This window comes from Ictalurus punctatus, chromosome 27 (genome assembly GCF_001660625.3).
Source record: "Ictalurus punctatus breed USDA103 chromosome 27, Coco_2.0, whole genome shotgun sequence".
Classification (NCBI taxonomy): domain Eukaryota; kingdom Metazoa; phylum Chordata; class Actinopteri; order Siluriformes; family Ictaluridae; genus Ictalurus; species Ictalurus punctatus.
This window is the reverse complement of record NC_030442.2, coordinates 17,246,199-17,274,167: the sequence shown is the minus strand read 5'-3', so window position 1 is coordinate 17,274,167 and position 27,969 is coordinate 17,246,199. Positions and strand designations below refer to the sequence as shown.

Here is a 27,969-nt window from a genome sequence, read left to right as displayed (position 1 = left end):
AATCCGAGCTCTCCAAATGATCAGGGTTCAGCCAATCAGCGTCATTCTAGCGTACACGTCTCAGCCAATCAGCTTGCTCTTGGCTGACGCTAGCTAAGCGGATCTCCAGCAGTCACATGACTGAGAGATTTTTTTTTGAGCTGCAGAGTGAAAACAGCTCACTTATTAATCACCATGGTAAGTCAAAGAATGAATATGTATACATGTCGTTTTTATGGCACACTTTGTATAAAACCTTGTAACTGAAAACGAAATATTAAAGACTCTAAAATGGCAGAGTTTAGCCAGTTAGCTTGTTTATTCCGTTAGCTAGCTGTGATTGGGTTTAGGCATTACAGCGGCCTGGCTACATATGCTAGGCTATGCTAAGGTAAGCTAATCCTGCTTTCCCTCTCTCTCTGTCGGATAATTTTGATATCTTTTATAAACTGCAGAGTTCTGTTTTATTTTGCTTTTATGTTTTTTATATGTTTGCTTTTATTTAATTGTACCACATTTTGTTACACAACCTTCGGCTAGTTTGTTGTTTTGGAAATCCTGTCCGAGAGTTAGCATCAAAGCTAGACGTCTGATCTAAACAACACTGTAGTGTGTTGAGGCTCGTGCGATAAAATATGGTATATTTAATCAACGGTTTATTGATTTTGTGTGTAATTTGTCGTGCCAGGGGAGTAGACATGGAAAGAAATGTGGCTAACGGAAGCTAAGCTAGCAAGCTGTCATTGCTGCATTGCCTAATTGTCAAGCCAGGTTAATGAATATTCATAATCTCATACATATTAATCAGATAGTTTACTTCTTTAATTACAGATTAGTAGGAGAAACCTATGTCCCGTGGTTTGTTTTAGTTCATTGACTGTGTTTTTGTTTGTTATAATATTTGTCTGTGATATTTATTAGCCAATTAATGTGTAGTTATTTTTTTTTTAAAAAAAAGGCATGTTACAGAATAATAAAAAAATTGCTGTGTAAAATGATAGAAATGATCTTTATTTGAACCTGACGTTACTTTGCCGTCTCCCGCAGACATCATGTCCAGTCTGTAATCAGATCCCAGCTGCAAGTTTGAACAGGATTTCCATTCAGAAAAATTACACACGCCATTACATGAGTATTAACAGATTAAACAAATGTTTTTGTAGATGTAAAATTAGAGGTAGGGGGGTGCAAACTTTTGTTACTAACGTTTTATTTTATTTTTTTTTGGAAAAAATTTATTAATTTCTCCAAACCTCTCTATTGAACTTGTTTTGAGTGAAATTCCCCAAACTATGTTGAACCTGTTATCAGTAGGTAAGTCATGTGATGAGCTCAACTGATCCACTCTCTCTCTCTCTCTCTCTCTCTCTCTCTCTCTCTCTCTCTCTCTCTCCCCGTTTCCCAGCCGACCACTCAGCAGTCACCCCAGGACGAGCAGGAGAAGCTGTTGGACGAGGCGATCCAGGCCGTCAAAGTGCAGTCCTTCCAGATGAAACGCTGCCTGGTAAGACTCGCTGTACGCCGTCGTTACATCACTAACGTACGCGTGTGTAGCAAAAAACCAAAGGAATGTGTCTTACACTAACTCCTCAGTCTGTTGTGTTGTTTTAGGAAAACAGTAATCCATGTCGCGGTGATGTGACGCGAAGCAGAAGGTTCTGTTTTATACCCGACGTGTGATTTAGCGTGCGCGTGCAGAAGTAACGGCAGCGCGAGCCGCGTTGTTCACACACTCACTGATAGGGGCGTGACGGATCCGTACGGACCCGCCGGTTACTGCGAAGTTAGAGCGAAAGACGGTTTTACTGCCGGTATTACTTTTTAAAGTAATAATTTCTTAAAATTCGATGCATACGCCGAAGTTCCTGGCTGTAAGTGTTCTTTAATTAATAACTGGAAAGCAACGTTATATTCGCCCCCCCCCCCCCCCCCCCCCCCCGCGTTTTGTTGTTCTGCTGATCCGATCCGTGACTCGAGAAGCGCGGCGTGGTCCGATCCGTGACTCAAGAAGCGCGGCGTGGTCCGATCCGTGAGTTTTGGGAACCGTTGCACTCCCTACTCGCTGTGTATCTTGCGTACATCTGGAAGATATAAAAGCGACATTCACTAGATGTCACGTCAGAGCCAATAAAACTTGTCGCTCACGTGAACACATCACACCTACATGTCGTCCATAACGCAGACGTGACACGTGATTTTCCTCGGAAATACAGTAAAAAGTGCAGATTTAAATCTTTATGCCGGTGCCATTAATGCTGTAGAGATTTATTTATTTACTTACTTACTTTTTTAGTTGATAAATATTCTTTAAAAAAAATTCCACCTTTTACTTTTATTTTGTCTTAGTTAAAAATCGTAGTTCTTCAATTGAAAACAATCTACATTAACGGAAAAATAAAGTCGCATGACGATTCATCGTCACAGCCGACGTCATGATTCTTTCAACGAAACACAAAGCACAGAAGTACAAATGATCGGATTTAAAACCAAATAATAAAAAAAAATCCTCTATGTTAATATGATTATATTATAACGCGTGCGCACATTGCGTTGCAGAATTCCTCAGCTTTTATGACGAGATCGAAGCGAACGTTAAAAGTGATAGAATCTGTGATGTATTCGAGCGCAGAACTTCACCCTTCATCTGTGATTAGTTTTATCGTTGCTCCAAAAAAAAAAAAAAAAAAAAAAAAGAATCGTCTGGCTTGACTGCATTCTGAGTGTAAGTGTTCAGCTTGAAATATGGCTGAGAAGTCACGTGACTCATTTATGCAGAACGTGTTCAGACAGTGAGGCGTTTCGCAAGTCGATGAGTTCAAATGTCACGAGCGCAAAACCCGGAGTCGGTCATTAAGCAGTAAAAAAAAGCTAGCGGTGAGATTTTAAGGGTTTAAGCAAAGTGCGCTCAAATCCAAGGTTCATTCATTTCATACTTTAATAATACGTTTAATCACCTTTAAACGAACAAGAAGTCGTTCGGAAGTAATATAAGGTAAGGCTCAAATTTAAATGTGGTTGTGAGGGTCAGACCGATGAGCAGTCTTACTCGCGCACCACTTCTCGAGAATAATCTCCCCGATCTCCGTTTCCATCCACGCTAACGACGTGTACGTTTCTGAGACTGCTTTCTCTTTTTCAGGACAAGAACAAGCTGATGGATGCACTGAAACACGCCTCTAACATGCTGGGGGAGCTCAGGACCTCCATGCTGTCTCCTAAAAGCTACTACGAACTGTGTACGTGGGTTTAACCAACGTCCAACACCGTTCACCCCGTCCCGAAATCAAACCAGCTCTCTCCGGGGGGGTTTAGCTTCAGGGGCGTGTCCATAATCGGGCGCGTGATACGTTCGTATGGTTATAATAAGCAGCGTTTGTAATCGGGTCGGTTTCTTAAACGGTGTCTCCTCGCTTCTTCGCTCCTCCTATTAAGGACAAAAGGAAAGAATCCGAGGACAGGCGATGTATTATGTTTTACTGATTTCTTTATTTATTTATTTATTTATTTGCATGAATTTATTTTTAAAACAGATCTTTGCATGCCGTCATTCATCAAAAATAACACGTGAATTCACATAAATGATGAAAATTTTCCAAAAATTACTTGCAGTAAAACTTCATGGATGTTTGGCCTCACAAAACATTATCGCTGAAAAAATACAGACTAATTTGTATGCAGTAATATTTTTAGGTCTGAACTTTATGTGACAGTTTCTCAACACCGATGGAACATTTTAGATTTATATAGAAATTTAACACATTTAAAAAAAAAAAAAAAAAAAGATCAGATTCATTCTTTTGCAAATTTGAACAGAAAAGTTAACACATACAGGGATTATACACATTGGATCTGAAGTTATGTGGTGTCTTACTTTAAAAATAAATAAATAAATAAAGGAAAGGAAATGAGGACAAATTTTTTCATGTTGACAAATTTATTTATTTATTTATTTTTGCATGAATTATTATAAAACACAGATTTTTACATGCTTTAATCAATCAAAAATGACGTGCAAATTCACACCAATATTCACATCCAAAACAAAATGACTTCTAATAAAAATTAATTAACAAACAATGAAATATTTTACCAACAAAATTGCACAATTTTAACACGTACAGGAATTATACAGTTTAGCTCTGAAGTTATATAAATTTTAAAGAAATGGCCGAGTTGGATCGGGAAGAGTAACACTTAACGGAGTAACAGAGGTCAGGATAATGGTGTGTATGATATTAGAGTGTTTCACAGGTCTAATATATTCTTAACAGCCTCAAATTCACAAACTGTGAGTGTGTGTGTCGCACGTGGACGGGTGACCGGCGGACTCGATGTTGATTCTTTAACATATTTTCGACATTTTAAAAGTGTTTTAAAAGAAATTCTCCTTTTTTTTTTTTTTTTTTTTTTGTAGAAATCGAATAAATGTTTTACTCAAAATCAAAACCGATGAAGCAAACAGTATATCGTAAGACAGATACTGTATCATAAAAATATATCGTGACGTGATGGTTTTATAATCTCGCCAACCCCTAACCAGATCGCTGCTCAGGTTTTTCTGTGTGCTGATAACAGCGTGATTAATAAGGTGCACTGATTGTCGTGATGGGAATGTTTCATGTCACTCGGCGCCTAATTTCCAGCATTGAAATGTTGCCTGTGTGTGATTTAGACATGGCCATATCGGACGAGCTGCACTACCTGGAGGTTTACCTGACCGACGAGTTCGCTAAGGGCCGTAAAGTGGCCGACCTGTATGAGCTCGTACAGTACGCCGGGAACATCATCCCCAGACTGTGAGTCACTCACACACACACACACACACACACACACTCCTCAGGGGACAGGTTTCATTAGTCTGTCTCCTGTGGATCTGAAGTAGGGCTGTTATGGGTTGAAATATTCATGTTATAATAATCGAGTCTAACAAGATCACTGCATCGTGGTGTTACAGAAGCCCTGAACCTCAAGGCGTGCCGTTTCTTTCAGGTGCTATGTCGTTATTTTAAAAAATAATAATAAAAAAATCTCATTATTTTGACTTAGTATCTCGTTGTTAGTGTTATCTTGTTATTTTGACTTGTTATCTCAAGATATTATCTCATAATTGTGACGTAGTGTCTCGTTTTATTTATTTTTTTATTTGACTTGGTGTTTTCATGGTTTTAAAAAAATTCTCATTTTTTTTGGACGCTCGTTATTTCAGTCTATTATCTGATTATTTTGACTTACTAACTCATTATTGCTGTGTATCATCTCCTTATTTTGAGTTAGTCTCATCGTTTCGAAAAAAACCATCTCATGTCTTCACGACATCATCTCGTCATTTCGACTCGGCGTCTCACTGTTTCAAAAAAATTCTCATTATTTTGGTTTTCTGTCGTCGTCTTTCCAAAAACTCCCATGTTGACTCCTTAAATAAAAACGACGACATACCATGTCATTATTTTGCTTTTTGATATCGAAGTTTTTGCCGAGTTAGTAACTCATTATTTCATTATATTATCTTTCAGTATAGTATCTCTTTCTTTTGACATAGTAACTTGTTAATTTGACTCACTACCTCATCATTTGAAGATATTATCTCGTCATTTTGGCGTAGATCGTATTTGACAGTACCTTGAAGTAACGAGTTGCTAAGTCAAAATAATGACCGGGGGGGGGGGGGGGTAAATTCTTTCTTTCTTTCTTTCTTTCTTACAAATTGTTTGTACAGTAGTCTTGTTTCGTGTGTGTGTGTGTTTATTTTTAAAAAATGGGAGCGAAAAGATCATCTCGTTATGGTTTTTCTTTTGTAGGAGGATATTTTCTTTTCTGTAAAATCTCTAAGCTCTGCGGTTCACAGACTGAGGGTCACGACCTGGCGTGGGATCATTTGATTTTATAAATGCAGCCGTGAAAGAAACGAACAAATATTACTCCTTTTGTTTTATTCTTTTTTTTTTTTTTTCTTCTCCTCAAGGTTATGAACACGGCTCTAACGGAGCGCTGCTATTTTCAAAACCTCGCGATTAAAACGAGCCACATTCGATTGGCTCGACGCTTTCACCGAGTATGGATTTAAAAGTGTGATGGGAATTTATGAAGCTGCTTTTTTTGGCTGCCTGTTCAGGGCCATTTTTGTCCAGATATGTTTATCATGTCTTTTATAAGCTGAAAGAGAGAGAGAGAGAGAGAGGGAGGGAGAGATGTATGTATTATAGTCGTGTTTATAAATCTGTACTGAGGAAAGTCCTGGAATTTCGGATGCTGAGAGATTGAGAGGCGCGGGCACTAGAGCTGAAAGTGCGTCTTACGTCTTAGACTTTTCTTTCATTTATATTTGATCAGAGCTGCGCGTTGTTTAGAGTGAAGTTCACAGGAACTGAAAAAACATCCCGAGCGAGAGTGGGAACGGATCGTCAGAGGATCCGCGCTGCAGCCTGGTCTCCGGCCGGTCATTTGCGTCAGTCACGTCGACGTGTCGTAACCCATCTGCGTAAATTGCCACGTGTCGATTCTCAGCGCTGAGTCAGGTGCAGCCACAGGAAGTGAAGCATCTGCGGGGGGGGCTGGGGGGCGAAGTGAAGTAGTGCTTTCGTTTTGTTGGGGAAAAAAAAGTCCTAATTTTTTAAATAACGCTAATCACACGGTCATGCTGTCGAGGTCTGGATTTTCCTCGGATTTGTACGGCAGACACTCCACTTCAAGAGATGTTTATTTGACGTTTAGAGAAGGAGTCTCTAGTGTCAGGGGTAAAATCGTAGCTTTCGTGTTATCCACTCGGAAACGTGACAAAGCGCGTGTTTTGACGTTTTGACTTCTTCGAGAGAGAAGAGAGGCTGGTGAGGGAACAGACATCAGTGATAACTCGAACAAAAATTTTTTTTTTGTCCTCAATTAGAAAGAAGTGGAGCGATGGTGAAGCAGCGGAGTGTGTTTTTCCACTCTTCTGAATTCCGGTCCGCTCGTCTTTTAATAAGTCGTCGCGGTCAGACGTATGTTCGGAATATCCGCTCAGACGGCTGTCCAGACAGATCGTCAGAATTAATGGCTGGTTTTAAATCGAGAAGCAAAAAAAGCACACGGAAGACGGCTCATTAAAAACGCATCCAGTCTCCGTGCTCTTAAAGCCCAGCTGTCATTTCAGACCCTATATAAATATCCGGCGTGTTTACGTTGACGATTTATCCGCTCGCGCACCTGCACGGCCGGCGTCCGATCCCACGTTAACGTCCGCTCCGTCACGTTCCTCTTTCCTCTTTCTCTTTCCAGGTACTTGCTGATAACGGTGGGAGTGGTGTACGTGCGCTCGTTCCCTCAGTCGCGCAAGGACATTTTGAAGGATCTGGTGGAGATGTGTCGGGGTGTTCAGCATCCTCTGAGAGGTCTGTTCCTGAGGAACTACCTGCTGCAGTGCACACGCAACATCCTGCCCGACGACGGAGAACAGGCCGAGTAAGAGCCAAGCGCTTCGTCTACACCCGAGTTAACCTTCTCCTTTCTCCCGGCAGCTTGACAAATAAAGAGAGGATCTTAATACACGGTACAGTCAATGGCCTCAGGTGTGTGACGGCTAATAAAATGACCTCGCCGTCCGTGCGGTTAATTCCGGACATCGTTTTTGCTTCTAGGATAATCTAAAGTTCTTTATTTTGGTCACGCTTGAATATCGTTCGTTTATGTTTCTCAGAGAAGATCTTTTCTCATTTAAAATTTTTTCCCTTTTCTTTTTTTCCCCCCAGATTTCTTTTCTGAAATATTAACATCAGCTCCGACAGTAGCGCATTAAGTCGTTCGCTCCATCTAATACGTTATCGTTTCTATGGTAACTGACACACTGTTTTCGGTCTTCGACTGTAAACACTGTAAACATGATTATTATTTAACAAAGAAAAATGCGTAATCGTCATAGTGATGATTTCTGTAAGGAGACCTTTGTAAAAAAATTCTGGAAGGAGTCTCCAGTGTCAGCGTAATGTGGTCTGAAGTGAAGCTGTGACTTATTAATGCTGGCTTTTATTGAAAAAATAATCAGCTTGTGGTATGGAATGGTATAAAAGTGTAACTCCTCACTGATTATTTTCCTTTAACGGCATGACACACGGTGCACTGTCCGTACGTATCATTACGGCAAAAGATATAAACGTGTATATTAAGTAATACACTGTACGTCTCGCTCTTTATTCATCGCAGGGAGGAGATGACCGGCGACATCAACGACTCGATCGACTTTGTCCTGCTGAACTTTGCTGAGATGAATAAGCTGTGGGTGCGAATGCAGCACCAGGGCCACAGTCGTGACCGCGAAAAGCGGGAGAAGGAGCGGCAGGAGCTGCGCATCCTCGTCGGCACAAACCTCGTCCGACTCAGCCAGCTCGAGGGCGTCAACGTCGAGAAATACAAACAGGTATCGACTTTACCGCAGGGAGCACCAGAGATCAACGAGTCACTCGTTTTCCTCCGTGAATCAACTCGTGTCGCGCGAATCTTATGTTGAATCGTATGGATTGGGCTAAGCATGTCAGTAACACGGAAGTGTGGCGGAAAAAGTTTGAGAAGTCCTTTAGGAGTACTTTTAATGCATTGTTATGTTCATTATGGAGGGTGGAATTGCTGAATCAAACAGCTGATGAATCGAATCAAATCATCATTTGATTCCTTTGTGAAGTGAACATGATTCATACTATTTCTGAAGTCTCCACTCTAATCGGATCGTCGCTTTATCTTCTAAAGCTGAACCCAAGGTTTTAGATGTTGCATAATCACTGGCTGCTTGTCCAACAACGGTCCAAAACGAAAGTTTTTACCCCCCGGAGTTCCTTGCAGTTGATTTTCGTGTTATCGGCGTATGTTTATGTGCGCCAAGTGTCTTTAGTTTGCGTGATCCACGTCATTGTGCTTTTGTTTGTTTGTTTTTTTTCTTTTGCAGTTTGAGCTTGCCCAACGAAATAAAACTGCACGAACATTTCAATTCACCATTTCTATTTCCAGAGGATTTCACCAGAATCTGTACTTGAAGTTTAGCGCTAATGCTTGTGTTTTTAAAATATATTCTACATGCTAAATACTACAACATGTCTTATAACTATAAATAAGTACGCTTCACACATTTCCTACACAGGATATCAGGATAAAGCAGACGCACTAACCGAGCTGATGAAATCAAATAATGAAGTAGTAAACACAGCCTGGGGGAAGACAGTCCTGAGTCCTGAATTGTCCTCGTTAATAAGGAGGAGAGAGGCGCCGTGTGTTTAATGGCTTTTCTTATTTCTTGAGCTGTTCTCTTGATGGGATTTCTGTCCACGGATGCTTCGCGAGGCACTTGTACATCACGGTCAGAGATTTTGTGTTCGGATCCGTTCATTAGCGATGATTGTGATGGAGACTGAAAATAGACTCGAGGGGGTTTTTTTTAGTACTTTAAAAAAAAAAATTGAAAAAAAGAAGAAGAATATTCAATAATCTGGTGCTTGACCTGTAAATTCTAGAGAACAATGTGTCATTAGATGACAAAAACCCAAAACAAACACAACCCATATATGAATCTGCAAATAAAATTGTCTTCCCTGGCTATAATTTGCATACAGGAATGTGATTGGCTCTTGTATTTTATGACACAATAACACTTCTATAACTCGGATATCCCAATGTTATTTCAACTTCCTGCTTCCTAAACACACATGAATTTCCTATAAGGATTTAATAGTCGGGGGAAATATAGCTTATGTAGCACAAATTGTATTAGCCCTAATTGTAATATTTATTTTTTAGTGTAGTTACGGTAGTGCTACTCTAAATATGGTACAATAACAGGGTCATAGTAATCACTAATTATTCATAATTACAATAATTGTCTACTTATAATAATAATTCTTGAAGGGAATTTTAAGATGTCAGGATTACAGATCTTAAAAGCCTACTTTGGTAAATCTGGTGTCTTATATGGTGTCATTGCAGCGTAAAATAAATATCTTAAATGTTTTGAATCTATTTATCAAATGTAAATTTGTGTAGTATTGGAATAGTGAAAGCAATTTACTACCGTTCTGAATGTCTTCTTAAAATAAAGTTGGCAGTAATTCAGGCATGTGGCGCTGACTGAAACCCTGCGTGTGTTCTCCTCCTCAGATTGTTCTGGCTGGAGTCCTGGAGCAGGTGGTGAACTGCAGAGATTCTCTGGCACAGGAGTACCTCATGGAGTGTATTATACAGGTAGAGAACATTAACACGCAACGCCAAGCATATCAGCTGCCTCGTTTCACGCCGATGTTTTTATTTCCCCGTCACCTCGAGCTCTCTGATTGCTCCGGGCACTCGGGCTCACTCGAGCCTCACGCCGGGCTTTTTCCAGTTCAGACGCAAGCGTATAAAATACTTTTGTGTTTTAAGCAGTTAAAGGAGAAAAGCGAGCGGTGTGTGTGTGTGTGTGTGTGTTCGCGCTGACCGACTGCCTTTCATTTTCTCCACAGGTTTTCCCAGACGAGTTCCACCTCCAGACCCTGAACCCATTTCTCCGAGCGTGTGCTGAGCTCCACCAGCACGTCAATGTCAAGAACATCATCATAGCTCTTATTGACAGGTCACAGGACACACACACACACACACACACACTCTGCTTCATACAGGTGTTTAAAATTTCCTGCAGGCTGGTTTAATTTTATGCTTGTTTACCTTGTCCGTACCTCTCTGTAGGTTGGCTCTGTTTGCCCACAGAGAAGACGGACCTGGAATCCCTGCCGAGATCAAACTCTTTGATATTTTCTCCCAGCAAGTGGCCACAGTCATCCAGGTACATCACCATTTATCTCCTGCATGGAAAAGATCAAAATATCAACATACAGGAATATCAAAACGAAAGGGTTTTTTGATTTGCCGTTCCAGTCTCGTCAGGACATGCCGTCGGAGGACGTCGTGTCTCTGCAGGTGTCCCTCATTAACCTGGCTATGAAGTGCTACCCTGAGCGCGTCGACTACGTAGACAAGGTTCTCGAGAGCACCGTCGAGATCTTCAACAAACTCAACCTGGAGCAGTGAGTAGATCGGAGGACTAGAAAAATGAGAAGATCTATCGCTTCGTCGTCCGTGTTAAACGGATAATCAATCCCCTTCGATTGTTTTTTTTTTTTTTTTTTTTCCTCCATGTTTAGCTTGCAGGACAGGCGGGGGTATGCAATTACTGCAAATAATATCCCCATGCTATCAAAATACCGTAACTGGTGAAGCATGGCATCTACCGTAAATACACTAATAAACGATCTGATCACAATTACCGTGTATACGTAAAGGGGGAAATCTGTATTTTTGATTTAGAAATATCTCGACGGTTAGTCATTAACTGCCTCTGCATTTACCCTGTCAGATTTTTTTTTTTTCCTTTCATGTCAGCAGGAAGGTTATTTAAAGCGAGGGGAGGAAAAAAGAATCGTGGCTTTGTTGTGAATGTAGAGGGCGAGCGCTTTGTGCCACTCAGCCGGTGGGGTTTTGAAGGAAAGGCTCTCCGTCCCGCTCGCCTTTAATTACACGCAGAGAGTCGCACTCCCCACGCCTTCACCGCTGGGCCTAAGGTCACGTCAGATTTGTAAAAGCCTTTTTCTTTTCTTTTCTTTTCTTTTTCCCTCTCTCTGAAATGCCACACACTGTAGGGAATACGGTTCCTTTTTTCATGCAGTCATTGTTTGCATGTTGCTTTTGTCTGTAAAAAAAAAAAAAGAAAGAAAAAGAATTGGTGGAGAGTCGTGCAGAGAAAGCAGCGCTAGATGGCTGCCATTTTGACAGGTCCGTATTTTCGTTTTTTAGAAATCGTGTAATGACCGAATTATCTCCGTCTCAAAAGTTTCTGGTTCTAGGAACTAAAATGGTTCCTGGACTGACAACTCAAGAAATAAAATTGGCCCTGATACTTACACGTGACGTCCTTTAAAAAAAAAAAAAAAAGTTTAGGCATTGAGGTTTATATTGCTGGATTTAATATTAATCTGCGTGTTGTTGTTGTTGTTGTTGTTGTTGTTGTTGTTGTTGTGCAGCATTGCGACGAGCAGCGCCGTATCGAAGGAGCTCACCAGGCTGCTGAAGATCCCTGTGGACACCTACAACAACATCCTGACGGTCCTGCAGCTCAAACACTTCCCGCCGCTCTTCGAGTACTTCGATTACGAGTCACGCAAGAGCATGAGCTGCTACGTGCTCAGCAACACGCTGGACTACAACACCACCATCCTGGTCCAGGAGCAGGTACGGAGACGGGAACGCGACCTCCTGACGTTTTATATTCAATCCCTACAGCAGAGGTCGCACTGTAGGTGTACAGTTATCGACTCTCGCTATACATAATGTATTGGCACCCCTTCGGTCAGTCCACCGGTGAGCAGGTGATCCCTGGATGGTGGTTTATTCTCACAGGGGATCAGATACAGCAGGGTTTGAGAAAGGTAAAGATTGAGATTAAGGAAAAGATCTTTATCCGACAGCGGTGCTGTGCTCAGAAGCTCACCCTGATGGAGACCAGAGGCCGATAAACATGCACGAATTACGAGCGTCAGTGCGCCTGCTAGCACGTCGGCGCGTAAAAAAAGGAACCAAATAAGAATGTTAACACCCTGTTGAAGAGCGCGTAAGGCTGAAGGTGTACTTGTAAACCTCTTTCATCCGTCGGTCAGCACGCTCTGTCCTCCGGCTCGGGTTAGCAGCTCGAAATAGTAACAAATAAATCAACAATCGTCTCCCAAAACAAATTCCGCAACCCAAAACGTGTGGCATTTTTGGATTCGCTTCCTGTGGAGAGTCGATTCGGAGTCAGATTGCTTTCTCACCGCCTCGCTCGGATGCTCTCGAGCCCCAGTGTGACTGTCGTGATTGTTCTCGCTTTCTTAAAGAACCGCAGCGAGGCGGAGGACACACCGAAGATCTGTTCTCAGCATGTCAGCAGGTCCTAAAACGGGCGTTTTTATGAATTGCCGCCGCGATCAGAAAGCATTCGCACGCACGTCACAGGAAGACGCTCGGTTATTCGCTTGCCCGTCGATGAAGACGTCTGTTCTGGCGCGCGTGCTCGACAGACGTGACGACTTTATTAAACCTCACAACTCAGGGTGATTTACATTAATCGCACGGCCTGTGTTTACTCTCTCGGCTCTTCACGTTTTCATTTTCCCCAACGCAGAGCGAGTTATTGATTTGTAAATACGGTGCCCTAAGATTAGAGGAACTTCTCTAGCTCTAGGCTGCAACTCCAGCCCACATTATTAACCTCTTCTGTGTGTGCATGTGTGCGTGTGTGGGTGTGTGGGTGGTATAATAATTGTTGGTGGAGAACGAGATCTAGAGTTTTAAACTTTCTTTAAAGTAGTTTGATGCTAGCTTGTTTTCACACTCACTCAGTGTCACGTATATGAACGTATTTGTGGTGTGTGTGTGTGTGTGTGTGAATGGGTTTTAAATGGACACTGCTTCATTCCATCGTGTGTGTGTGTGTGTGTGTGTGTTGCGCTTTTCTCCAGAGCCATATTGCGGTGCTGGTTATAAAAGCTGATCAGGTAGAGAAAATGTCAATAAGTGCTGAGACGTGACCCACCTCGCTCTGTCTCTCTCTCTCTATCTCTCCCCCCTCCCCCTCTCCCCTGAGCCTCCATTACAGGCAGAGACGTATTGATTTTGCTCCTTTCCTTAAACGAGGGACCCGCCATGGCCCTTTCTTTTTTTCCTTTTTTTCTCCAATTTCTGTTCCCTGACACACGGTGACTCGTAATCAGCGGGGGTGGGGGTGGGGGGATGTACCGTTTAAAGATGTTTGTTCTAGATGAAGTAGCTCGATATTAAATGCTGTATATGAATTTGGGAGTGTGTGGTTATAAGGAGGAAAAAAGGGACGTCTTTTTAGTGATTTCAAAGCTCTTGGTCCGGTTTAATTTGCGTCTCGTGTAGATTTCAGATGAGCGTATAATCATGATCTCAGCATGATCATTAAAGTTTATTACCTGCCATGTGTTTATCAGAGTTTCACTGAGCAGCAGCATGCACCCTATTGCCCTGTAAATCTGTCTGCCTGTCTCTCTCTCTCTCTCTCTCTCTCTCTCTCTCTCTCTCTCTCTCTCTCTCTCTGTCCCCCCGTCAGTCTTTAGCTGATTGTGTGTGTGTGTGTGTGTGTGTGTGTGTGTGTGCGCGCAGGTGGATGCGATCCTGAGCCTGGTGTCCACACTGATCCAGGATCAGCCAGATCAGCCTGCAGAGGATCCCGACCCGGAGGACTTTGCAGAGGAGCAGAGTTTAGTGGGCCGCTTCATCCACCTTCTGCATTCCGAAGATCCGGACCAACAGTACCTGGTGTGTGGTACTCCCACTGTACTCTAATAACTCACTACAGTACCTGATGTGTGGTACTCCCCCGGTACTCTAATAACTCATTACAGTACCTGGTGTGCGGTACTGCCACTGTACTCTAATAACTCACTACAGTACCTGGTGTGTGGTACTCCCCCGGTACTCTAATAACTCATTACAGTACCTGGTGTGCGGTACTGCCACTGTACTCTAATAACTCACTACAGTACCTGGTGTGTGGTACTCCCCCGGTACTCTAATAACTCACTACAGTACCTGGTGTGTGGTACTCCCCCGGTACTCTAATAACTCACTACAGTACCTGGTGTGTGGTACTCCCCCGGTACTCTAATAACTCACTACAGTACCTGGTGTGTGGTACTCCCACGGTACTCTAATAACTCACTACAGTACCTGGTGTGTGGTACTCCCCCGGTACTCTAATAACTCACTACAGTACTCCGAAAAGTTATGTAAACGATCATACAGTGTGTCTCTCTCTCTCTCTCTCTCTCTCTCTCTCTCTCTCTCTCTCTCTCTCTCAGCTCCTCTTCAGTAAAGCCCCGTCCGAACACCTCATATACACTGTTTTGACAGAAAGCTCCAAATTGCCTTAATGAGACTCTAATGAATATGGATTCTGTTGAACCTACAGAAGACATCACGCTGTTACGGAGCGATGAATTATTCAAACACGCCCCACCGTTTCTCATCCTCATTTGTACCTCCTACAGATATTAAACACAGCCAGGAAGCACTTCGGAGCCGGGGGTAATCAGAGGATCCGCTACACGCTGCCCCCACTGGTGTTCGCCGCTTATCAGCTGGCCTTCCGCTACAAAGACAACGCCTCCTCGGTACATCTCCACTTCACACTTCTCTCCTCACGCGTGCACACACACACACACACACACACACTCAACACTGTGATTGTATTCCCATGTGTGAATTACCTTCAGAACACACGAACGCGCTCAGCGCTGGTGTGATCACTTCAGTCCGGTCCTGATTAAAAACCCTTTTATTAAAGAATTATTGAAAAAATTATTCTGACATTTTTTTTTTTTTTTTTTGTCCCTTTTTAAAGCAGTTTTGCATGGGGGGGGGGGGGGATTATTAAATATAGTTCTTTTCTTATCTCTCTTTATGGATGGATGAATTGGATGCTGTCATCTTTTTTTTTTTTTTTTTCCCATTATTTTTAATGCATAGATGAAAGGATGGCATGGATGTTATTGTTTCTTTTTACTCTTTTTTTTTTTTTTTTTTGTTTTTTTTTTCCCCCCTACTTCCTTTCTTTCTTTCTCTTTATTTTTTTAACGCATGGATGAAATGGATCCCCTTGCCTTCTTTCCTCTTTCTTCCTCATTTATTTTTCTTTCCTTTCTTTCTTTCTTCTATTTCTTTGTTTCTTTCTTGATGGATAAAATGGATGCCCTTGCCTTCTTTCCTCTTCACCCCCTCCCTCATTCTCCTTCTTCATGGATGGATGGAATGAATGAATGAATGAATGCTCTCTTTTCCCCCCCCCTCATTCTTTCCTTCTGTTTCTTTCTTCCTTCCATCCATCTGGATTCAGAAAAAAACATTTCCCCCAGTCGTGAAATGTTGGACGTTTAGAGTCTAAAAGATTTATTTATTTATTTATTTATTTGCTCCTGGAATACAGATTATTCAGTGTTGACTATTTCTTAATGTTTAAAGGCGTGAATGACGTGAGAAACGTCAGATCAGTTTGAATTTTTTTTTTTTTTTTTTTTTTTTAGCCGAACCCGTGCCCCTTTCAGATTGACGTCACGAGCATTTTGCGTGACGTGTGAAAACGTTGGCGTTTCGAGTCTGGGGGATTTTCATGAGAACAAATGAAGTGAAATGACGGAGTAAGAACTAACATCGCTGGGAGTGTGTGTTGTGGGTTTCGTGTTCCTCTTGCCTCGGTCGTTACGCCTCAGGCGGCAGCAGCTGGAGTCACTGACTGACTGACAATGAGCCAAAAACTGTCTCTGAAACGTCATCAGCCCTAATCCTGAGGCATTTCATAAAAAAAAAAAAAAAAAAAAAAAACGGCTTAAATGAGATGAAATTTTCTTTCTTGTCTTGTCCCGTCTTCTGATTTGGAACCTTCAGAGAACCATCCAGAATTGATTTTATTTATTTATTTATTTATTTTTAACTCCAACCCACTGGAGTGACTCATCAGTTCTCTGAATCAGTCTTCTTTTCTCTCTGTCTGTTTTTCCTCTCTCTGCAGGACGATAAGTGGGAGAAGAAGTGCCAGAAGATCTTCTCCTTCGCCCATCAGACCATCAGCGCGCTGATCAAGGCCGAGCTGGCCGAGCTGCCGCTGCGTCTCTTCCTGCAGGGGGCGCTCGCCGCCGGAGAGATCGGCTTCGAGAACCACGAGACCGTCGCCTACGAGTTCATGTCCCAGGTACCGAAGCGGCGTCTTCAGGCTGGGAGACGACGGGGGGGTTTAGACAGAGAAATGATGGCTCACAGTGAGACGCTCGGGGGCAGAAGGAGGTGAAAAGTGGACACGTGTGTGTGTGTGTGTGTGTGTGTGTGTGTGTGTGTGTGTGTGTGTGTGTACTGTCCTCTCTCGAAAAGAAAAGTTCCTCCGAAAAAGAAAATGTTTTTAAAGAAAGTTTTAAGCCTGAGGGAAAATGCTGCAACTGAATGTTCCTGTTAGTCCTAAAGAACATCTGTCTGCCTCTCTGTCTGTCTGTCTGTCTGCTTGTGTGAGTGTCTCTTCTGCATCTGTCTGTCTCTTCTGCCTGTCTTTCTATCTGGCTGCAACTGTCTGGTTCTCTCTCTCTGTGTCTGTATGTCTGTCTGCTTCTTCACCTGTCTGTCTTTCTATCTCTGTTTCACTGTATGTCTCTCTTCCTCTCTTTGTATCTTGCCGTCTTTTGTTTTATCCATCAATCACAATGTTTTTCTGTCTTGTTCCCTCAGTCTGTCTTTTTTTCTTTTTTGCTCTCATTGCCTCTGACTCAGAGGTCCTTCTGTCTCTCTCTCACTCTCTCCAGAGTCATGTTTCTTTACCCATGGTATAATGTGTCTCTCTCTCTCTCTCTCTCTCTCTCTCTCTCTCAGGCGTTCTCTCTCTATGAGGATGAGATCAGTGACTCTAAGGCCCAGCTTGCCGCCATCACGCTGATCATCGGGACGTTCGAGCGCATGCGCTGTTTCAGCGAGGAGAACCACGAGCCTCTGAGAACCCAGTGCGCTCTCGCTGCCTCCAAACTGCTGAAAAAACCTGACCAGTGCCGCGCCGTCAGCATCTGTGCTCACCTCTTCTGGTCCGGACGCAACACTGACAAAAACGGAGATGAGGTGGGTGTGCCTGTATGTGGGCCCATAGGTGTGCCTGCGGGTAGGCCCGTGGGTGGGCCCGTATGGGTGTCTGTGTGTGGGCACTTGGGTGGATCCTGTGGGTGGGCCTGTGGGTGGGCCCGTATGGGTGTCTGTGGGTGTGCCCACCATCTTTGTACTGAAGTTCAAAGCATGGGGAAATGGAGAGTACGAGAGAGGATCGATGGTGAGATAAACCACAGGTAAAGAAACACGACTCGAGAGAGAGATTAAACCATGGGTAAAGAAACATGATTCTCTCTCTCTCGTTCTCTCTCTCACTCGCTCTCTCAGAGAGGGAAAAAAAGAGAGAGCGGGAGAGATATTAAACCTTGGGTAAAAAAACACGACTCTGGGGAGAGACTTTTGACTTTTTAAGATGCCTTTAATGCACCAGTGTAGAGTGTTTCCAGATTTACAATTTTTTTGAAAGAAGAACCCCAAACCCCTTCAGTCTAGCTGTAAATCCCGTATAGTCCATAAACCTGTATGAAAAGTCCACAGTCCTGTTTATAATAAAGTCTTTCTTGCAGCTGATGTCCATCTCCTCAGTCCGAACCGTCTCCGTGGACCTTTGGTCAGTTCTAAAACCCGGTGAATCTGTTCTGTGGTGTAAAGTTGTTCAGAAAAGTCGAAGTTATTCGGCTGATCTGGCTTGACCTCTGCCTCCTCCTTTTCTGTGAGCAGTTCCCCTCCTGTATCTCCTGCGCTGCACTCTGGACTCGGGTTCTCCTGCTGTGGCCGTTTGGACGATTCCACCACCTTGTATATCTTCTCTCCCCCTGTTTCCAGCTCAGCTTTATTGTTCTTTAACTCGGCGGTGCAGTTTTGTCTCCGTGTGGGCTCGTGTGGGCTCGTGTGGGCTCGTGTGGGCTCGTGTGGGCTCGTGTGGGCTCGTGTGGTTTCTTCTTTTGCTGCTGCTTTACAGGGTCAGTGCAGTCATTGAGGCCCGGGTGGTTATTAACATTAACGTTAACGCTAACGCTATCCCCGGTGTCTGTGATGATGTTTACAGTAACATCTGCACCATTGTTAGCGTCGGTCGAAGAGATGGAGTCTGTGTTCAGGAGTCTGTTGTGTTGGTTACTGACCTTTTTTAGTACTGGTTCCGGTGTGTCACCGCTCTGCGTCGTTAACTCCAGACTCCGGCTCCCCGGTGCTCTGTGCGGACAGACGAACTTCTTGTGTCCGATGTCTCCGCGGTCGAAGCATCTCGGATGTTCCGTGGTATCAAACAGGATGTAGTTGCTATCCCAGCGTTTGCATCTACAGAAAGACGAGACGTGCTTCACCGCCGAGTGAAATCATTCCGGTCGGTCTGGCGAACTTGCCGAAGCGGGCCGGCTCCTTCATTATCACTTCATCTTGAACGAACGGGGGACATTAGAGATGACGGTTGCAGACAGAGGGGAAACTTGTACCAGGGCTCCTTTCACCCATATTCCTGTTTGGATCAGTTCATCGAGGAGGTTTTGTTGTCTTAAGAACACCACCATCTGTCTCTTTTTAGTCTTCTTCTTCATCATCATCATCTTCTTAATTTTCTTCTTCTTCATCTTCTTTTTCCTTTAAAAAAAAAAAATCTATTAAAAAACAGCTTCCAGAGTGTTCCATTGAGTAGGGCGGGGCAAAATAACGATACGATACGAATATTCTGCCTGTTTATTTGTAGGCGTTTCTGTCGATAGATTCGGTCTGCTTTTTATTTTCCTTTTTTAAAATAAACCAGTGAGGATGATGAGGTGGCGAATCACAGCAGCAGCAGCAGCAGCACTTCCTGTTGTCACTGGCAGCAGGAGTGGACTGGGTTTTGTCCTGAGGATTGGAGAAGGAAACATCCCACGAGCTCAAATTAGCCTCTAAAAATAGCACACAGACAGCGGAGCGACTGCAGCCGTGTGTCAAACCGGATTAATTATCATACGATTGATGCGTGTAGTGCGGACACGATAATTAGTGTGCTTTTTAAAAAATAAAAAAAAATGTGAAAATGGTCTTTTTCCTCTGTTCTGGCGGTTCTGGACGGGAAGAATTTCCAACACAGAGCGGTTTGTTGAGGTTGGAGGTGACAGAAAGGCTCTTTATATATCTACAGTGTACAAAAGTGTGATTTATTAACATATTTTACTGTGATTGACTGAAATTATCCTAGAGTAAAGCTAAGACATGGGTTACCATGGCAACATCCCAAACCTCCTTGTACTGTTCTCAATAGTCTGCTGTTGTGTCCTCTTAATATCACAACAATTTGTTAAATATTTATTAAAGAGTGAGGCGTCGTACGTAGTTACGTTGACTGTTTTGGAACGTCCATGGAAAAACTTGGTTACCGTTGTTGTTGTTGTTGTTGTTGTTGTTGTTGTTGTTGCGTTATAGCAGCTATAAACTGTCTTCTTTCACCAACCTTAAAAAAACCACAGTTCGTGAGAAACCACGAGGCGTAACCTCCTCTGTCCTGAACATGTCCGGGGCGGGTCCGAGCTTTACCTCAGAGTGTTAGAGTGCTGACGCTGGAGACTCCTTCCATAAATCTAAATTAAACGTCTCCTTATTGAAATCTTCCCCACGTCAACGATTAGACACATTTTAAAAAAATCTGTTTATTATTAGTGCGGTACAAGTTCCCGTGAATGATCCGTTACTATAGAAACCATTACGCGTTAGAAGGAGCGCATTAATATCAACCTGGTGTTATGGGAAATTTATCAGCACCTTCTGACCAATCAGATTCCAGCAGCGCTTTGGTCTAAATCACTGTTGCATTGAGAAGTAAAGTGTTTGCACTTGGACGCCGGAGGGGACGGAGCCATCAGAGGACGGTGTGATTTGCTTTATTGATGGATTGATCTTTGGCGTGGAAGGAGATTTATGAGCAAAAAGTTGAAACCAGATGTTTTGGATTATTCCTCGTTTAGCTGTTCCTGTGGAGGTCCTTCAGCTGGTAGCACACTGTAAGATTTTATTGATCATGTTCTCTAGCTATCTCTCCGTCTATCTCTCTCTATCTCTTTATCTATCTCTCTTTCTCTCTATCTAATCGTTACTCCTTTTACACAAATCCAGCTGTTGGAGAGTTATTTACGGAGTGTGTGTTAGACTTGAGACGCGTGCAGTGATGGTGCATGAATAATTTTCAGAGATGATCCCGAAAGCAGAAATGAAATGTTCGGGGTTCATCAGGGGAAACGTTTCAAACAGCTCCAGGATCTAAAACGCCTGGTTACGAAAAACGAGAGAGTAAATATAATAATAATAATAATAATAATAATAATGATAATAATGATAATAATGATGATGATGTATTCTGGATGTGTTTGAGGGGCTTTAAATAGCTCAGCTCTCCACGGCGCAGGATCTCATACTGGCAGCACTCAATAAAAGTTCCTGCTACGTGTTTACCCAGAGGTGCTGACCGAAATTAGACAGTAATTAGGAATTTATTTATTTATACAGAAGTGAGAATGGCGAAAAACACACTCTGGGGTGAAGCACTAATTAAACCTGAAAACACGGAAATGACTCGTGAACTTTAGAGTACTGTGTTCTGAGTTTTATTTCAAATGTTTATTAAACGATGGTGGAGATGATGATGATGATGATGATGATGATGATGTGGTAAACAGAAGGAGATGCCCCAGGGGTGCCGGGAGGTACAATAAATGACACTCCGTAACACAAGCATCTCTCCTACTATATAGTAGCCAAAATGTGTGTATCTCTCCTACTATACAGTATGTAAGTACGCGGTTTGGGACGCAGCCGTGCTGTCTCGTTCGGCGTCAAACGGTCGAGCGCTGCCGTGTGTGTACGTGTCCTGTCGCACGATGCGGTGAAAACTCCCACGACGTTAATAGCGTGAGTAACGTGTGTACGTGTCTGTAACGCACGTCGATAACGCGACTAAAACAGGAACACTCCACACGTCTTCATTCCATCTGTGTTTACTCCGAGTGTGACTTTAATCAGATTAAGGTCCTCAATAATCTCCGTTTACATGCTAGTTTCTCAGAGTATCGTCTAGATCGGATTCATATCGGATTATCGCTGTCCGTGTAAACGACGTACTGAATGACAGGAACGAAGAAACGTTCTCTTACTCTGACTTTTGTTTGTGTGTTTTTTTCGCTTTCATAAACACGTGTTCACATCATAATTCAAAATCAGTTCGATAGGAATGTAAACACATCTCGGTTTCTGATCACTTTCTGACTGCCGGTGTCCACGCGTGCCGTTCACAGAGGAGCTCGTCAGAATGATGGCTTTTTGTTTCGATCTCGTTTGGGGGGGGGGGGCGAAAGATAAAACGAATCCCGGTTGATTACGGACGGCCGTCTAGAACAAGTTGTGAGCGCGAGTGTGTGTAGAGAGAAGTGTGTTCTGTAAGGGAAAAGTGGATCTGAGTTCGAACGGAAGAGCTGTGAGCCTGTGATCTTCCGGAGCAGGAACGGCATATTAACGTGGAGATGAGTGTCGGAAATGTCACGACTTTCCTCCCTTTCGTTTTTTTTTTTGTTTTTTTTTTTTTGAACCCCTGCTCCATTTGCACAGTATTGAATTTGATTTGCCGTCGAGTTCAACCTGAGAGACGGCTCGGCTGGACGCCGTGTGCGTGATCCCATTTGATTAATCTTTTCATCTTGAAGCGAAAGTCTTGCACAGGCTTCATCCCATCACGCGTTTTTATCCGCTCATTTGCATTTCTATCTAACGTCCGGGACGCCGGCGCTAATCGTGCAGCCGCGCCGCGGTGCCGTAGAGCCGGGAGGGGCGACCTTCTGAAATTCCCTCTAGAATAATTCCGTCAGACCTTCATCGAGGAAAAAGCACTGAACATTTTAATAAAGAGCTGCGAGTGTTTGCGGAGGTTCATTCCCGAACGTTTTGTCATTTTACGGATTCATACGCGGTCACCGAGACGGAAGGTGTCGCTATAAACGCCGTGTGGAACTCCCCGTGTACCTGTTATTATAAACCCGTTTTATCAATCTCTTAAGTCTTCAGTATGAACACGAAGTATAGTACAAGCCGACGTTCATCCCCCCCCCCCCCCCCCCCCCCCCCCCCGACAGAAGAGTGTTTCCTAGGACAGGAACAGCCTTCAGACGTGTTCGCGTATGGTCACGTGACCTACTAACGATCGAGTGCATTACTGCGGTTCATATTAAAATGAGTCGTAGCCCACAGTGGGACGTCGTGAAGACACGCCCATTTCCGTGATTTATTCAGAGAGCGCCTTTCCTGCACAAAACCAGCATGATTTTATTTTTAAGTCATCATCTGGTCTGACGATGATGATGATGATGATGATGATGGTGTTGAGGTGAGTAACGCAGGATTAATCACCAAAACACGACCGGACTAAAGGACAGAACGATCCGGAGCGTTCTGATACTTAACATCTGTAGCTATATGTACGGAGGAGCTGGTGATGAACGTTAACGTGCGGCGTACGTCGTGTACGGTTTACGAAGCGAGCAGTATGCAGCGTTCTGAAGGCTGAATACGGACCGGGTACAAAAGCTCGCGCGATACAGTGAGGAACCGGAGAGACGCCGGCCCACGCACGCCGTAGGATGGTTCCGCGGATCATTCGAGCCAACCGCTCCGATCCGTCATACCTAATTTGCATCGAATCCGTCACTTTTCGCTGGAGTCGTGCACGCGCATCACATGGCCTGCTGCTTCTTTACATTTTGTAAAAAATTTTTACGTTTCTTTTGTCATTTCTCGTTACACGATGTTCTGCTCGGAACAAAACGACCCCGTTTCTTCAGCGGTTCACAAAGACTCGGCTAATGTGCTGAATTTCAGCACAAACACGGCGTTCTGTAACAATTACAAAGCGAGCGGAGGTCTTCTGTTTCGTCTCGCCGCACAACACCGCGCCGCGATTCTGTACCGTCGCCCTTGGCGACGGATTTAGGGAGCCAGGAGACAGAGTAGAGCTCGAAGCATCTCTCTCATGCAGAGTCTTTTTAAAGAGCTGATTCATGCTTCCTGAACTGAATCATTGACATCGATGGAAATAGTTTTGTGAGGATGTTTTGCAGATGCTCACCCTCTCTCTCTCTCTCTCTCTCTCTCTCTCTCTCTCTCTCTCTCTCTCTCTCTCTCTCTCTGTGCGCGTGTGTGACAGATCCGTGACGGGAAGCGTGTGATGGAATGCTTGAAGAAGGCCCTGAAGATCGCCAACCAGTGCATGGACCCGTCTCTGCAGGTGCAGCTGTTCATCGAGATCCTCAACCGCTACGTGTGTTTCTACGAGCGCGAGAACGACGCGGTACGCTCGACTCTTTCTTTCTGTCCTCCCCTACGCTACGGTTAATGAAATACTTAAGGGGAAAATCCAGTATATTTAACGGTAGAGACGATTTAGTGTCTCTTCTCAAGCCGAACACTGGAACATCATGGCAGCCATCTCGGGTCTACACAGCATCTGCACGACACTGAATTATCCTGAGCACGATTTGGACAGAAGCTTCTTTCGATTTCAGTGTGTAATTGTTTATCTGATGAAAACTGTTGTTGTTATTATTATTATTATTATTATTATTATTATTATTATTATTTATTAAGTTTTTCATCACAGTTTTAAAAATCGTTTCAGTTTCTCATTGTTTACTGTTTTGCGTTCCTGTCCTGCTGCGCATTTAACCCTCTCCGACCCCGAGCGCATCACCACGCTCCAGCACCAGACGAAACGAACTGCTCTTTGCCCTTTTTCCACTTAAAAAACCCAATATATTCTTGCCAAACGAGTGAAATTATTCCGCCCGCTCGTTCGCTCCCCTCTACTACAGCCCAGGTGTGTGTTTCTGAATGCGCTGACGTGGTGGATACGAGATAAATATGTTCTCATGAGTTTTGAAAGGTTTTCTTAATACAATGTCAGAGTAAACATGAAGGTGTAGAATCAAGACCTACATATAACCTGAAAAAGGTGTGTGTGTGTGTGTGTGTGTGTGTGTTTCTAAATATTGAGTTCACTGTGAAATGATCAAAGAGAACCAAACATACTGAACCAGCATGCTATCTCGGTCTCGCATTCGGTGGTCATTCATTCTTTGATTTATCCAGCAGGAACACACACACACGCGCACACACACACACACACGCACACACAGGCACTCGCACCATTTTTGCAGTAAAATCAATAGGTTTTAGGTCATATCTGAAATCTCGAGGACCAGAAATGCACTGGGATGAAAGAGGTGCGCGCGCGCGTGTGTGTGTGTGTGTTTGTGTGTGGGGGGGGGGGGGTGGTGGTGAGTGAGGGCACAACATATAAACATCTCAGCAGGTAAACACAGAACACTCTGCTCTCGATCTCGGTCCATCTTCAGCGGTTTCTCATGCTGTGTTTATTAGTCCTTTAACTTCATCCAGCATAAATATCCATAAAATCCATTTGAAATATTTCTGGAGCCGGATAAATCATAAATCCGTTACCGAGCTCAGAGGGCAAGTAAAATCTGCAGCGCGCTGCTCATGGAAATCGAATTAACTACGCTACAAAGCCTCGAAGTGGTAGCGTAAAACATATCCTGATGTCAGTTATCTGGGTTATTTCTAACGACGGTTTAACACCAGCTTGGAGAGCTTTTACTGATCTTTAATAAATAAAAATTGTAATCGTTGCCAAGTGATGAGAGCTGTCGTGTAAGAGGAATAAAACACTCGGGAACGTAGCGATATGGGACCACTTCACTCCAGTTCATAACAGAAGTCTTTGCGGCTGATTAGCGCCCCCTAGGGTTAACGCGTTCCCAGAGACGTCGTTCCGTGTTCCGTGTGCATGATATTTTTTGGGGGGGGGATAAACATGGAGTGTACGTCTAACTGATTATAAAGATGCCGTGAATCAAGATGCGATCGTGGTGGTGTTTTGTTTGTTTGTTGGAAGTCCGGGATGGTCCTTGTGCCACGTACAGTAGGTGCTGCATGCGCTCTAATCATCACAAGGACACCAGTTTGTACGGTCGTGCGCTATGCTTCCTGGAGAGGAGTGTTTCCGAGCGACGCGCTGCCTCCCGGAGCACATCACGGTCACCACAACCCATCGCACACCACTGATTAGGAGAGAAAACTACTCTCTCTTTTTCTGCCTGTCCCATCTCGCCCTCACTCGTGCACTCCAGGTGTTCCCAGCTGCAGCCTGCTTCTCATTACCGCTTCATCTCGGTCGGCCTCTCCGGTGAAGAGGCAGACCTCTCTTATGCTGTAATTTAACAGGAGATCACACACACACACACACACACACACACACACACACACACACACACACACACACACACACACACACACACACATTTCCACCATGCTTTCATTTCATCTCGTTGCATTTCTGGTCACTAGTATTTTTCAGACAGTGTTTGTTTGTTTGTTTGTTTGTTTGTTTATTCGTGTTAACGTCGAGAGAAAACCGAGAGACTGGTGAGGGAACTTGTCACACTCTTTATCCATTTAAAGGGATGTTTTGTGAATGTCATTCTATAAGTTCTTTAAGTTCTTTAATGTTATTCTTTAATTCATTAAGATGCATTAATATTCAGCTGCATTCCTGAGTTCATCTTTGTGTGTGTGTGTGTGTGTGTGTGTGTGTGTGTGTGTGTGTGTGTGTGTGTGTGTGTGTGTGTGTGTGTGTGTGTCCTCCACAGGTGACCGTTCAGGTCCTGAACCAGTTGATCCAGAAGATCCGTGAGGACCTGCCCAACCTGGAGGCGAGCGAGGAGACGGAGCAGATCAACAAACACTTCCACAACACACTGGAGCACCTGCGCCTGCAGAGGGAGTCGCCCGAGTCAGAGGGCCCCGCCTACGAGGGGCTGGTGCTGTAGAGGCCACGCCCCTTCACTAAACACACATACCTACATCTGTCTGTGTACACACCCCTATAGACATACAGAGAGAGAGAGAGAGAGAGAGAGAGAGTGTGTGTGTGTGTGTGTGTGTGTGTGTGTGTGTGTGTGTGTGTGTGTGTGTGTGTGTGTGTGTGTGTGTGTGTTACACCCGAACATCTGCTCCAGTTAATAGAAAACCAAACCCAGCCGCCGTCTGTTACTGCTCTTCGTTTGCTCTTTCTTTCTCTTTCTCCTTTTGTTTTTTTTTTCTACAAATAAACAAAGAAAATTAGTTTTGTTTTCCTTTTTTCTTTCTCTCCTTTTTCCTGTTTTTCTTTTTTCTTTTTCCCCCTTTCTTTCGTTCTTTTTCTCTTTCTATAAATAAAGGAGAGAATTAATACGTTGTTTTCTTTCTCATTTTTTCATTTTTTCTCTATTTTTCTATCTTTTTCCCTTTTTTCTATTTATTGTTTATTGCCATTCCTTCTTTCTTTTTCTGTTTATTTTTATTTTTTTGTCTTTCTGTAATCGCAAAAAGAAAATTAACATTTTCTTTTCTATTTATTTTCTCTTTGTTTTCTCTCTTCCTCTGGTTATTGTTTTTTTATTATTATTATTTATTCTTTCTTACTTAGTTTTTTTCCTCTTTTGTCGTTTCTTTCTTCCCGGGGATTTGTTTTTGTTTGCTCCGTGTGTCTGTGTGGCGGTTCATTAGGATGTGCTGCTTTTTTTTTTTTTTTTTTCTCTTTTTTTTTTTCCTCCCTCTTTTTTTTTCTTTTCTTTTTTTCTTTTTTTTTCCGTACCCCTGCACTTCAAGAGAATCCATGCTGCCAGTTTTTCTCCATTTTTCTGTCATCTCTCTGTGTCCTTCACTCAGTTTTATATTCTCTCTCTCTCTCTCGCTTTTCCAGTCTGTTTATTTCCGTGGCGGTGTTGTCGGTCTACGCTGGAGTAAAATGTGAAGAGATGAAATGGTGTGTGTTTGTGTCACATGCTGGTGCGTTGGCTTTCCTACAGAGCGGAGGCAGACGCGTGCGTGCGTGCGTGCGTGCGTGCGTGTGTGCGTGTGTGTGTGCGTGCGTGCGTGGCGGCTATCAGTTTCCTCAGCCTCCAGCTCTGTACATCATGTTCCCTTATATTTTTTAACTCATTACTTCCCTCTGTCCCCTAGTCATATATTGTGTATAATCTGATTGTAAATCGGCTAAAAACCAGAGTATCGTTGATTTCATGTCCTTTGCGCAAATAAACAGAACATTAACCCTGTGAGACCGGTATTTTTTAGCGTTCACTTCATTTATTCCTCAGAGAATAGCGAGTCCGTGCCGCAGAAATCAATTTCCGGTTTATCAAAGGGGCCGAAGTGGGCGGGGTTTCGAAACACGATTATGTTCTTTAACTCCATTATGTGTGTGTTTTTTTGTTTGTTTGTTTGTTTTTTACAAGGAGATGTTTATTTAACATGTATGGAAGGAGTCTCCAGTGTCGGCGTTTT

The 27,969-nt window shown here is 43.4% G+C and overlaps 2 protein-coding genes across 4 annotated transcripts in view; one reads left to right on the top strand and one right to left on the bottom strand.

Annotated features, from left to right (window-relative positions):
• Positions 1-27,969, bottom strand: part of cdca9 (cell division cycle associated 9) — a 155,537-nt gene that overhangs the window by 89,373 nt on the left and 38,195 nt on the right. The gene's annotated exons all lie outside the window — the stretch shown is intronic.
• Positions 74-27,743, top strand: vps35 (VPS35 retromer complex component). 2 transcript variants are annotated; one of them, XM_053676483.1, is made up of 17 exons: positions 74-177; positions 1,385-1,483; positions 3,119-3,215; positions 4,652-4,775; positions 7,234-7,416; positions 8,155-8,368; positions 10,093-10,176; positions 10,434-10,543; positions 10,657-10,753; positions 10,846-10,994; positions 11,988-12,195; positions 14,128-14,283; positions 15,015-15,137; positions 16,532-16,711; positions 17,377-17,616; positions 23,771-23,914; positions 26,292-27,743. In XM_053676483.1, the coding sequence occupies exons 1-17, from the start codon at positions 175-177 to the stop codon at positions 26,469-26,471; spliced, it is 2,391 nt and encodes a 796-aa protein (XP_053532458.1). In that variant the 5' UTR covers positions 74-174; the 3' UTR covers positions 26,472-27,743. The 2 variants fall into 2 exon arrangements, with proteins under 2 accessions (XP_053532458.1, XP_053532457.1); XM_053676482.1 differs by lacking the exon at positions 74-177 and adding an exon at positions 338-370.